A 13,498-nucleotide genomic window follows, 5' to 3' on the forward strand; every position below is an offset into this window, starting at 1 on the left:
AGCAGCGTCTGACTGTGGGAAAAAACCCTAACCCTAACCCTCACAGCTATCACATTAAAGCATGTTCTCAACCTTGGGGTCAGGGCCCCATTTGGGGTCACGAGACACTGGGAGGGGGTCGCCAGATACCTTCAAGAAACTAAGAAAATTTTTTGAACAATTTGAGCCAATTTTTGCTTATTTTTAGCATTTTTCTACAACTACACCAAACTTGCCATATTTTTACCTATTTTCATCACTTTTTCTTGCCATATTTTTGCTCCTTTTATTGTATTTTTGCTACATTTCTCCCATTTCTGACACTTTTACATCAAATTTCAATGCATTTTCTGCACATTTCTTCCACTTTCCAGACATTTTCAGCACTTATAAACCCTTTCCACCACTTTTATACCTAATGTCACATATATTGACCCATTATTGTCATTTTTAACCTCTTTTCACCATATTTCATGCTTTTACTTTTTCACGATTCTTCATGCCCATCATTTTCCAGTTTAAACGAATTGTTCCTACTTTTTAAAAATAAATGACCCCAACCCCCCCCCAAAATTTCTACCACTTTTAAGCCAATATTGAACTTTTAACCCTTTTAACCACTTTTTCTGTCCTTTTTTATTCAGTCTAATGAGCAACTTTTAACGACTTTGTTGGGTTTTTTAAAATTGGGTTACATACATTTTAACCTCAAACAGAAGAATATTTCACAATTGAACAATAAAAAAAATAATACATTTATCCAATTTTTGTGGTTTTTAAATCCCATTCACCATCTTTTCACCACCTCATCTTTAGAATTGTTGCTGAGTCATGGTTTGCAATGTGGGTGAATAAAAACAGACTGTGTTCCTTCTTCATTTTCTTTATTGTTGTTATTGATCAGGTATTGGTTATTGATCTACTGAGGCTGTGAGAAGCGTCCGAGGAAGAGGACGGCCTTGGTCTTGTTGTGCCTGATGAAGAAGATGAAGGGCCGGTCGGCAGTGAAGTGCTCCTCCCTCAGCATGCAGAACGCCACCATGCCGGCGGTGGCGGCCGCGGCCTCCGTGCCCTCCTCGTTCACCTCCACAAAGGCCTTGTGGGCCACGGTGGAGAGGAAGAGCCCCCCCTCCCCGTTCATGGCCGACAGGTCAGCCTTAGAGCTGAACACGTCGCTCATTCCCAGTTTACCCAGAGCCTCGTTCAGCTCGTACTCGTCCTCCAGTTTAAACCTGGGCAGGTGGACCAGGACCTCTGAGTGGACGTCCATGTTGTCTCTGTTTGTCCAATCATCTAGTCTCTCCTGTGTAAGCTCCGCCTCCAACTGCAGCACAACAAACACAGAGGTTAGCCGTAATGATCCAGGTATTAGCCGGAGCCGCTCAGCACCAGAGTTGGGATCATTTTTCAATTACAATTCTGTCTTCAGTCATCCATGCTCATTGACAACTCAATTACAATTGCAATGACTGGCATAATTTTTTACAATTACAATAAATAAACAATTACTATTTCCCCCTCAAAGTCAATAATAATTACGTTCTCAATTATTAAAGTTCAATTAATCACAATTACCTTACCTGAAATAAATAACCACATAAAACTTAACTTGTGTTAGCATTCTGTTAGCAACGCTAATGCTAACGGGTCAGTTTGACCCATGTCTTAAATCAGCTGTAAAATACATGAATAAATAATATCTATCATCTAATCAGTTTCTCATCTATTGGTTACCTTGTTAGGCTTAATAATCAATGAATATATTGGTATTAATATTTCTGGTGTGAGCCTTTTTTCTGTCAATACAGAAAACCTAGATTTATATGTTTTTAAATAAAGAGAAGTGACAGGTAGTGGAAAACCTATTTTAATCATTATTAACTACGTATGTGTATAACATAAAACTATAACATGGATCACTAGTTGTGTTTAATTACATTCTAATTGACAGTTTTTTATAGAATTTCCATGCCAATTACAAATTAAATTATCTGAACTTAATTACGTCGTAATTGTAATTAATTATAAATTACACAATTACAATTACATAATTGAGCCCAACCCTGATTAGTGCTGAGTCACCTTTAGCAGAGCGTCTGATCCGTCCTCAGGTTCTCCAGGTAACAGGATCAACATGCTGAGCTCGTCGTCCACGTAGGGAAGCTCCAGGATCTGCAGGTCGTGATCTGGGATGTAGTTGTAGGGAAGTTTCTTCATCTGGTACATCATCTGGACTGGAACCGCCTCGTTCTGCCACACAGGAAACGTTCCCGTACAAACGTCTTAGCAGCTCAAGTGTTTGAGTTTGGATTCCCTGAACTCAGACATTAAAGGATCCTCCACTGTTTTTATAAATGTGGTTTAAAACCTTCTCAATGTCTTTATTAGTAGATCTATGTCTATTAAAACACATTATTATGCACTACATTCATTTTATTACCTTTTAAAAATGGGACTACTTCACAGTTTTAGAGCATGTGTTCCTCCATCTTGAATCATGTGATTGATGATGTCACACGGCCCCGATGCCTATAAACATCCCATTGTTTTCTATTGGAGTGAAACATTCAGCCTGATTTGAAGATTATTTAGTAACTTTTTCAGTCAAAATAACAACTTGTGCTGCTTTTTGTTGCTCTAAATAATCAGTAAAAGTTAAAGATGTTGATGTAAACATCTTTTGTTTACAGAATGAGGATAAAAACAGTTGTGACCCAAAAAATAATCTAAGACCGCAGGGGGCGACAGTTCCGACTCTATAGTTTGATAGTAGACCATGAAGCAGAGAAGACGAGCTCTCCTAAAGGACCTTTACTCTCCCTTAAACAGTGCGCTGATAAACGCACAAACCCTGAGGATAGACGTCCTTCAACAGTCCGTGATTACTCGCCAACTTCAGCCACCAGAGCGTGTCAGCGCACTGTTTAAACTAAAAGAGGTTTAAATCGACATTTTGAACCTTTTCTGTTTTTTTTAGAGCAACCAAAAGCAGCACAAGTTGTCATTTTGACTGAAAAAGCTGTTAAATGATCTAAAAAGTACTAGTAATAAGGACATTTCAAAGGTTTTAGGTCACATTTATAAAAACAGTGGAGGATCCTTTGACAGCGTGGGTTCATATCCCACCTGTGACACTTTGAAGGGCATCTCTTTGGTGTTGCTCGGGTCAAAACGATGTTTCCAGTTTCCTTTGAAGTAAATGGCGTTGACCAGAGCCAGTCGAGTCATGGAGCTGACGGTTCCTGGTTTCAGAAGATCTTTAATCTTCTCTGAAAGGAGGAACAGGAACATGAGCTGTGAGCAGACAACATCTCATCTGGATTCAGGATTATTACATGTGTGATCTCTACAAAGGTCTGGGCTTTTTTAAATCATTTCATCTGAAGAATTATGATATTAATCACTGAAAAACTTTTATCCACAAAGTCTGAATTTATCAGAAAAATTATTCTGACTGATTACGACTTTAATCTCAAAAAATTAAGATTTTTATTGATTTATCTCAAAATATTGTCACTTCATTCTTGAAATATTACAACTGTATTCTCAAAATATTTCTAAATTAATCTTAAAATATTGCAATTTCATTCTCAAAATATTTCTCGAAATATTACAACTTCAATCTCAAAACATTAAGACTTTATTCTCAAAACATTAAGACTTTATTCTCAAAACATTAAGACTTTATTCTCAAAACATTAAGACTTTATTCTCAAAACATTAAGACTTTATTCTCAAAATATTAAGACTTTATTCTCAAAATTTTGCATATTTATTCTTGAAATATTACGACGTTAATCTCGTAGTGCCCAGATTTTTTTATTTTAATGTGACCCTAATACGACTCTGTCATTTAGTCTTAAAAAACTGATCTGAATCTAAATTACGTCTTAAACTTGTTCTGACTGTAATCTGACTTCATTCCTAAAATTTAGAATTTATTCTGATTTAAATTGAATATTTTGACCTAAGTTTTTAAAAATCTGACTTCATTCTCTGAGATTAATAACTTTACTGTTTCATACAGTGATTCATGTTTAATGCTTTGTCGTCCCTTCAGTGAATAAATAAACAAGTGTCTGACCCTCCGTCTGTTGCTCCACCCACTGGTTGATCTCCAGTCGACTCTGCTCAGCTGAGCCTATGAAGTCCACCTCCTTCAGGTCGGCCTGGTAGAACTTCTGAGTGGAGTCCAGGAAACCCTGAGGGAGGAAAGAAGGGATGAGGGGCTGCTCTCAGAGGGTGGGACGGTCTCAGAGTCTCAGAGTCTCACCGACAGGAAGTCAGAGCTCTGCTCTCCGTACAGACGATTGGCCAGTTTCAGGATGTACGACGCAGACGGAGAGTTGATGTCTGCGTTAAGCTTCTGGAAGTCTGCGTGGACGTCACCGCCAGCGCTGAAAGAGAGCGCCTGATAGAGAAGAGAAACCACACGGCTGTGATTGGTCTGTGTGAGCAGTTTGCATGTTCTCCCTGTGCTTATGTATCTATAGAACAGACATGGACAACAAAAGCACAAAGTTACTGAAAAAATAGAAAATGACAGAAATATACACAAAAAGACAAAAAAAATAAAATATCAGAAACATAAAAAACCAAAAAAAAGAAAAAAAAAAATTTACCAAAAAAACAAACAAGGTGAGAAAAATACACAAATATAACAAATAAATGTATAAAATGACAACAAAATACAGAGAATTACACAAAATGTTATGAAATGTACAAAAAATACACGAAATCGACTTAATAATATATACAATGACAAGAAAAATACACAAAATTAGGCAAAAGTTTTACAAGATTAAAAATACAAAAGATTACAAAAAAGTTACAAAAATACACAAAATTACTCAAAACACGTAGGAAAACTGCAGAAATGTAAAATAAAAAAAGGACTCAAAAATATATACAATGATAAAAAAACACAAAATTAACTAAAAAACTGACAAGGAGACAATAAAATACCCAAATATAACAGAGAAATGTACAAATAAATACAAAATAAACAAAACGTTTCATGAGATGAAAAATGCTAAATATTAAGAAAAAAAGTTTCAAAATGACAACAAAAATACACAATATTTACCAAAAAACAGACAAGATGACAAAAAAAAAAAACACAAATAAAACAGATAAATGTATAAGATGACAACGAAATACAGAGAATTACAAAACAACCACAGTAAAATTTCCAAAAAAATACACAAAAAGAACTAAATACGATGACAACAAATATACACAACATTAATCTAAAAGACTAAAAATACAAAAGTTACAAAATAATGCAAAATTAATCACAAAACACGTAGGACTATGACAAAAATAGCAGAAATGTCAAATTAAAACAACTCCAAAAACAAACAAAACAACAATAACACAAAGCCTTTGTTAATGTTTATTGGTCATTATTCTAATGCTGACATTAATGTGGATCATGTGACCCTCAGATCAGATGTAATCACATGTTTGTGGCCCCGCCCCCTGTGATAGAAGATAGATGGATGTTAAAACACAAAGATAATCCAGTCCTGGAGGGCGTCCGTTCTGCAGGTTCTTCAACCACATTCTTTTGTTATTTCTTGTGCTAAAGTAAACATGTAACGATCATCAGTCACTGCTGCTGTGACTCAGCACCAACAAAGAAGTCCACTTACAGTAAAACAACAAAGTTAGAAGCTTGAACGTGATTGGTCGGAGGATTTCAGCGTCGGCTTTAACGCCAACAATGCTGAGGTTGTTCCTGAGGTTTTATGGAGGTCAAAGTAGAGCAGAGAGCAAACAGACACGCCTCACACAGGTAGGCGTGTGTGTGTGTGTGTGTGTGTGTGTGTGTGTGTGTGTGTGTGGTACCCGTGCTATCTGCTCTGCCGTGTCTCCTCGGGCGCCCAGGTAAACCATGGCGAGGGCGGAGCTTATGCTCAGAGGAGACACAAAGATGTTTCCGGAAGGTTTGGTTTGACTCAGAGTTCGAAAAAGATCCAGAGAGAAGCAGGTGTTGGAGGTGCTGATGGAGGCCATTACTGCAGGAGGACGAGAACCTGCAAACAGCACCAAAACACACGTTTAATAAGGTTTAGAACTGCATTGTTCTATGAATCTGTCATAACCACATTTATTTATTCATCTGAATAATATCCACTGTTATCCAGGAACAATTATTCTTATTATTATTATTATTATTATAGTCATCTTAAAGATGAAAATCCTTGTTTTAATCACAATTAAAATGGTTCAAAGTGACCAAAAATGGTGGAAAAGGTGGTGAAATGGGATTTTAAAAACCACAGAAATTGGTTAAAAGTTGCAAATCAGAGATGATAAAAACAGAAAAAAATGGTAAAAATGGTTCAAAGTGTTAATATTGGAACAATTAGTTTAAACTACGCCATCTACCCTCGACGGGCGCCCACCATGGGACGAGCCGGGCTCACACCACACAGGCCTCCTACATGGACACTTCACTCACATGGTGCACCACACATCCATACCAACCCTTGGGGGTCTGGATGGTGGGACTAGGCGTGGAGGGGGCCGCCGCTGGGCACACTCCCACCTCAATTTTAATCACACCTCACCACACCACCCCCCGAAGGGTCGACCACCACCTCCACTCTCCAGAACTAATGCACCACATACACATACTGTATATACACAAAGGTTGGGTGGGAGCACCACTCCCCTCCATCCCCTTTCTTTTAATTTAAACCTTATACATTCACTAAACACACACATTCACACAGGGGATGGGGACCCTACCCACCACCCATAACAGGGTGGTGGGTAGGGTCACCTGTGTAGATGGCTGGACCACCATGTAGAGCACAAATACATCAGGATGGTGCACACCAACGCGTGCTCACACCAATGCTCTTGCGCACGATCACTAACGCTATTGCGTGCGCTAGCAATGTAACAATTCACTCAAGTCCTGATACGATTTGATTCACAATTAATTTTACAAAATGAGACTGTAGACAAATGATGACTGAAAAATATTTTTTTTTTTCTTTGATAAAAAAATATTGTACAATGTTCTTTTATATTTCTTTGTCAAAAGAATCCCTTGATAAACTATGCAAAACAATACAATTTAATTAAAAATAAATCCTAAATGAAATAAATAATGAAATAGTACAAATGAAGAAGAAGTCTATTCATTTAAATTCTGGCTCTATAGTAAACAATGTAAAACTACATAATAGTTCTTTTTCTTTTAAAAGTCCAACTGAAAATGTATTTAATGACTTAACAATTGGACTATTAAAAAAAAAAAATCCCATATCAAAGAAATAATATAAATAAACTATGGTTTTCATTCTCTCTCTTGTTTCTCTCTTTCTTCTCTGTGACCTCTGACCTTGGATTTCACGCATTCTTTCTTTCTCACCTCTTTCATTTTGTCTTGAGGCCAAAATGCTTCCACACTTTTGATTTAAAACACGGTGGTGTGTCCTGAATTTCAAATTCTAAATAAATAAAAATGTAATTAAATTTTAAAAAGTACTGCAATTCAATTTCAGAGTGTCGATGTGAACTATGACACCTTTTAATCAATTTTTACCTGCCTCACGATTAATCTTTACATCCCTAACGCTCTTGCGGGTGCACACCAACTCTCAATGGTTTTTAAACGGTTGGGCACAATGCTTGTGCTGGGGGGGCCAGGCCCCCATGACCCGCCCATAGTGACGGGCCTGTATTTAAAGTCTTAAATTCTAAAAGACTAAATAACACAATTATAACCATTTATTTAGCTTTTTTTTTTTTTTTTAACATGTTTTATAATTGCAAAATGTATTTTTTTAATTTGTTTTATTTAATCAAGACAAGACTTTTTTGTTAAATAATTGAATAAAAATAGTATGAGCTGTATTTTATTTTAAAAACACATTCAAACATCTAAGTTATATTCATAAATCCAACTAGTGCTTCACGTATACATAAAAAAGTTGAAAATAAATCAAATCGTTTAAAGATTTATGACAAAATATATCGATACTACAGAAATAATCTTTGCTTTTAAAATCTATTTCAACTAAATATTCCAATATACATCAGAGTGAATTATAAATAAATGATAAAGTAAAGTGTTCATATTTGAGCTGAGAGTGACACAGCAGAGCTTTAACCTGTTTTATTTTTTTTATCTAAAAGTGAGTTAAAGCGGAAGTGACAGAGAAATAAAGTGATTAAAGTGTTTCTTAAACGCCTCGTGCTGTCCGGTGCTTTCTTACCAGGTTTCCGTACTTCCGGGGCTGTGGCTGACACGCGCAGAGGCCGGTAAAGGAGATGAAAGGCAGAGGAGCAGAGGATAAAAGCTCTGAAAGCTGCTCTGAAGCCAAAAAGTCCAACAAGCATTTTATTTATACCAGAGCTGCGCACGCGTGACTGCGCGATGATGACGTCACGTGGCCTCAGCAGCGCATTCATCACATACTGTAAAAAAAGAAAAACCTGACTGGTGCCTATAAATAAATAAATAAATAAATAGAAAGTTGAGCTAAGAAGAATTAAATATGCAGTTTGCATGTTCTCTCAATCACATCAGATATTTCAACAGTTTATTACAACACCGTGTTTGATAAGTAAAGGTCATTTGGTTTAGTTGTAGCTCCTCCTCCTTCAGGTGAAGAAAAAACCTACCTGTAAAAAGAAAAGGTGGGTCTGTTTGAAACCTGTCTCCATGACAACGAACAACCCATGATTAACATATTTGAGATAAAGTGACCCTTGGACACGCCTTATCTCTTCCTATGTATCATAAATACACATGTAACCATATGGCAGAGATTCTCAACTTCTCAACCTTGGGGTCAGGGCCCCATTTGGGGTCGCGAGACACTGGGAGGGGGGTCACCAGAGGCCTTCAAAAAAACTAAGAATATTTTCTGAACATATTTCTGCAATTACACCAAACTTTCCATATTTGAATCTATTTTCATCACTTTTTTCTTGCCATCTTTTAACGCATTTTCGCTACATTACTCCAATTTCTACATTTATTTTTCAACACATTTTGGGCACTTATAAACTCTTTCCACCAAATGTCACATATGTTCAACCATTTATTGTCACTTTTAACCTCTTTTCACCATATTTCATGAATATTTTTGCCAAATTAACCACATTCACCATTTGTCACGCCCATTATTTGGCAGTTTAAACCAATTGTTCATACTTCATTTCTGCTAATTTTGTAGTCATCCTGTGTGTATTTATTTGTAGTCTTCTTATATAACTTGTATTTTTAATGTCATTGTATAGAAAACACCAAAGGGATTGTGTGCGTTTAACATTGTTTTCATTTTTGTCTGTTTGTATTATTAATTTCTGCTGCCACGTTTCTGATTTTGTTGTTGTCCTTTTGTGTATATTTCTGTCATTTTATATGATTTTTTTTCACTAACTTATTGCTTTTGTTTATTAGTGTTCATTCTTTTAATTTCTGCTTTTTTTGGTCGTCGTCCTGCGTGTTCAAATAACTGTCTTTGTTGTCACATTGGAACCTTTTTTCTGTAAACTTTTGTATTCGTTTTTTTATTTTTAGTCTTTTACAACTTTTGGTTAATTTTTTAATATTCTTGTCATTGTATAGGAAACAAAGGGATTGTGTGCATTTACTATTGTTTTCATTTTTGATTCTTTGTGGTTTTTACCTTTATAATGAATTTTTTTGTTGTGATTTTGTGAAATTATTTGAGTATTTTTCATCATCTCGTCTTTTTTTTGGGGTTAATTTTATGTATTTGTTGTTGTCCATTTGTGATTTTATATGAATTTTTCACTAACTGTTGTCCATGTCTGTTCCTTTTGCATATTAGTGTTACATTTTTTGTAGTCGTCCTACGTGTTTGAGTAACTTTGCATATTTTTGTTGTTATTATGTTATCTTTTTTCTGTCATTGTTTGTCTTAAACAACTTTTGGTTAATTTTTTTTTTTAATTCTTGTTGTCATTGTATGGGAAACAAAGTTTCAGTTTTGTGTCTTTGTGGTTTTTTTTACTTTGGTATTTTTGTCGTTTACTTGTGTGCTTCTGTTGAATTTTTGTAAAATTTTGAGCATTTTTTTTATCATCTCGTCTGTTTTTTGGTTGATTGTGTATTTTTGTGGTCATTACACGTGTATTTGTTGCCGTTCTGTCACAGGTCTTTCTGTAGAAATGAACCCATTTAAAGTCCGTCTAAAAACAACACAGATCTTTATTTTGAACACTTCCATGGAAAATAACAAAACAAAAAACGTCAATATGCAAAAGCTGAATTTACAGATGAACTCTGAGCTGCTCTGCCACCATCTGAATGGCCCGCAGAGGGTTCACGATGTCCTTCAATTTGTCCTTCTTCAGAACCCAGTCTGGAGCAAACCTGGAAGAAAGAAGATAAATTAAACCTGCTCATATAAATCATGGTTGGAAGCATCATAAAGACGGAAAAGATCCAACTTCCTGTGGAGGATAAAGACCAGTGAGTTTGCTCTGTAACGACCTGAAGATCCTGACAAATATAAAGGCAAAAAACTGTAATTAAAAGAATAAAGACGGATCAAACTGGGTTCATTCCTGGCAGGCAGGGAACAAATAATATTAGGATATTAAATATAATTTCACCAGACTTCAACCCTCTATGCTGATTTACCTTCATGCACACAAAGCCTTTGATAGGGTGAAATGGGATTTTCTGTAACATTGGCAACATTTGGATTTCACAAAAATGTTATTGATTGATTCAAGATTATCTACAAGAGTCCCAGATCACGGAGAAGAACTAACGGCTGCTGCTCGGACTTCTTTAACTTTGAAAGAGGAGTACAACAGGGTGCCGGTCTAAGTCCTCTGCTCTTTGAACCGTTGGCTGAATCAATACGACAGAATAGTCTGATATTGGGTGTAAGGGATGAAGGTGGCATAGAACATTAGGTATCATTGTTCTCAGATGATCTTTTAATAATGTTAAATAATCCAGCACAGTCAGTTCCAGTGCTGATGATGAATCTTAAGGAATACGGTAAAGTATCAGAATATGTGACTAATGAGGATAAATCGATAGCTTTGATGATATCAGGTGAAAGTCAAACAGAGGTGAGAACAAAGGTACATTTTAAATGGACTGAAAAAGATTTTAAATACTTAAGGGTTGTTATTACACCTCAAATCTCAAAGTTATATGATGCAAATTAATGAAAGAAATGAAAAGGGACATGGATAGGTGGGGAGTTCTACCTTTATCACTTAGTGGAAAGGTGGAGACAATTAGGATGAACATCCTGCCCTTTTCACTTCCAACTAACATCCTTAAATCCACCTTTAGAATATGTGACAAAAATATATCAAGGTTTTTATGGCAAACTGTTGTTTCCAAAGAACAATGGAGGATTAAATCTACCAAATCTAAGGAATTATTTCTTAGGAGCACAACTTACATTATGGAAAACTAAGGACAAAGATACAATATGGGTGGAAATGGAACAACAAGCATGGATAAGGATGGAGTTAGGATCGTTACCCCTCATGACTGGATCAGAAAAAAAAAGAAGCTTAAAATTCAGAATGAATGAATTAAAGAAACAATAAAAATATGGTCAGTCGGATCTGAAAAATGAACATGTAAGGGGTTAATATTCATTGCACAAGTCTCTGAGGGACGAATCAAACAAAAATATGTAAAGAACCAACCAATGTAGAGGAATTATTCATGTTGTATACAGAGGATACATGCAAAAAAGGGCTGATTTCAATGATTTATTAAGCACAACAAAAAAATGAACTGGAAACAAAAGTGATGTCAAAGAAAAATGGGAACTTGAAGCAAACATTATAATAACGGACGAGGATCAGGAAGAAACTTTTGTTTCAGGACATAAACTAACAAATAGTCCATCGTGGAGGGAGTTTGATTGGAAGGTAAATATGTATTTTTTCTTACTATCACAGCAAAATATTACATCTAATCTATGCTGGAGGAACTGTGGCGTGGTGGGGGATTTATCTCATAGATAGTAGAGTTCTAGAGAGGTATAGAAAAAGAGTAGGTATCAAACCTCCTTTTGTTCCAGCTCTATATGTGTTAGACATTCTACCAGAGAATTTGTTTGATAAAGATTGTAAATACTTACTGAGAGTGATGCTCTTAGTAGCAAAAAAAGACAATCACAGCCTCTTGGATGAACCTACAACCCCCCAGTATAATACAATGGAGACAGAATCATAAACCTATGCACTATGGGAAAATTACAGCAAGACTACAAACAAAGTTAGTACATTTGAGAATGTTTAGGAACCAGTTTTGATAAAACTAAATGGTTTGTTGTTTATCTTTATGTATTTATTCCAATTATTAATATTTAATAACTCTGTATCTGTCCTCGTCTTATGTGCAGTAAATCTCACTGTTCTGCTTTGAATGAAAAATGTTCTGAACAAATAAAAAGTAAAAAAAAAAAAACACACAAACATTATTAACGTCTGATTCAAACACACGTACTTTGGAACAGGGCGGGATTTACGAGGCGTCGCTGGGATGAAGAAGGACCCGTTGATGGATGCGTTGGTTTTCTGCTTCATGATGGTTCTTTCTGCATCCAACTTGTGTTTTCGGGCAGTGAGGCGGTAAATGCTGCGGATCCTCTCCACCACACGGGGCATCTTCATCACCTCCTGATTCAACACAAACAAACGGATCAAGTTAAATGATCCGTTCTGAGGAGGAAAACCTCGCATTGTGAAACTGAAGAAACAATAAAAATAAAAACAATCAGAAGCATTTTTGTTGTGTGCGTTTTTATGGAAGTAGATTTGTGTCTTTATTATTTAATCAAAAATCATCAAAGAAAAGTGTTCAAATGCAAAAAAATATTTGAGAGCCAAATAATTGCATATAAACACTTTTCTTTTATTGAATATTTTTTTTAATATAAGTAAACTTTTTTTTTGATTGAAACGGGTTTTTTGTATTTGGGCCATTTTATGGGTAGTACATTATATTTGTGTCTTTATTATTCAATCAAAATATAAAACATTCAATCAAGCAAAGAAAGAAAATAGTCCAAATGCAATTATTATTATTTTTTCTTTGATTTAAAATACCTTTCTATGAACCGCCACCTTAACGTGGTGGAGGGGTTTGAGTAGCCGAATGATCCTGGGAGCTATGTTGTCGGGGGCTTAATGTCCCTGGTAGGGTCTCCCAAGGCAAACAGGTCCCAGGTGATGGGTCCGACTAAGAGCGGTTCAATAGCCATATATGATAGACAAAAAACAAAGGCAGTCCACGTCGCCCGGATGGGCGGAAAAAGGTGGAGTGCCTTCTCTGGGTTGGAGATGAGGTTCTGCCCCAGGTGGAGGAGTTCAAGTACCTCAGGGTCTTGTTCACGAGTGAGGGAAGGATGGAGCGAGAGATCGACAGGCGGATTGGTGCGGCGTCTGCACCGGTCCGTCATTGTAAAAAGGGAGCTGAGCCAAAAAGCGAAGCTCTCTATTTACAGGTCGGTCTACGTTCCAACCCTCACCTATGGTCATGAGC

The 13,498-nt window shown here is 36.2% G+C and overlaps 2 protein-coding genes across 3 annotated transcripts in view; both read right to left on the reverse strand.

The window, feature by feature from the left end:
- Window positions 1-846: 846 nt before the first annotated feature.
- Window positions 847-8,368, reverse strand: serpinb1 (serpin peptidase inhibitor, clade B (ovalbumin), member 1). The gene is made up of 7 exons (XM_028443675.1): window positions 8,214-8,368; window positions 5,830-6,017; window positions 4,253-4,390; window positions 4,064-4,181; window positions 3,106-3,248; window positions 2,062-2,229; window positions 847-1,303 (listed from the first exon to the last, which is right to left on the reverse strand). The coding sequence occupies exons 1-7, from the start codon at window positions 8,335-8,337 to the stop codon at window positions 899-901; spliced, it is 1,284 nt and encodes a 427-aa protein (XP_028299476.1). The 5' UTR covers window positions 8,338-8,368; the 3' UTR covers window positions 847-898.
- A 1,794-nt stretch (window positions 8,369-10,162) lies between these two features.
- Window positions 10,163-13,498, reverse strand: part of aspm (assembly factor for spindle microtubules) — a 30,848-nt gene continuing 27,512 nt past the window's right edge. For both annotated transcript variants that reach the window (XM_028443650.1, XM_028443649.1), the window contains 2 exons: window positions 12,461-12,633; window positions 10,163-10,345 (listed from right to left, as the gene is read on the reverse strand). In XM_028443650.1, coding sequence (XP_028299451.1) covers window positions 10,243-10,345; window positions 12,461-12,633 — 276 coding nt within the window. In that variant the 3' untranslated portion in view covers window positions 10,163-10,242. The remainder of the gene's footprint in view (window positions 10,346-12,460; window positions 12,634-13,498) is intronic.

The sequence above is a fragment of the Gouania willdenowi genome, chromosome 4, assembly GCF_900634775.1.
Source record: "Gouania willdenowi chromosome 4, fGouWil2.1, whole genome shotgun sequence".
Classification (NCBI taxonomy): domain Eukaryota; kingdom Metazoa; phylum Chordata; class Actinopteri; order Blenniiformes; family Gobiesocidae; genus Gouania; species Gouania willdenowi.

What these genes read in the sequence shown, in the direction of transcription:
- serpinb1 (XM_028443675.1), bottom strand. Translation starts at nt 8,337, where the DNA reads ATGCTTGTTGGACTTTTTGGCTTCAGAGCAGCTTTCAGAGCTTTTATC. An exon ending in GGTGGAGCAACAGACGGAGG is followed by an intron (nt 3,249 to 4,063) that starts GTCAGACACTTG and finishes TCCTCCTTTCAG; the next exon opens with AGAAGATTAAAGATCTTCTG. An exon ending in GATCAGACGCTCTGCTAAAG is followed by an intron (nt 1,304 to 2,061) that starts GTGACTCAGCAC and finishes GTTGTGCTGCAG; the next exon opens with TTGGAGGCGGAGCTTACACA.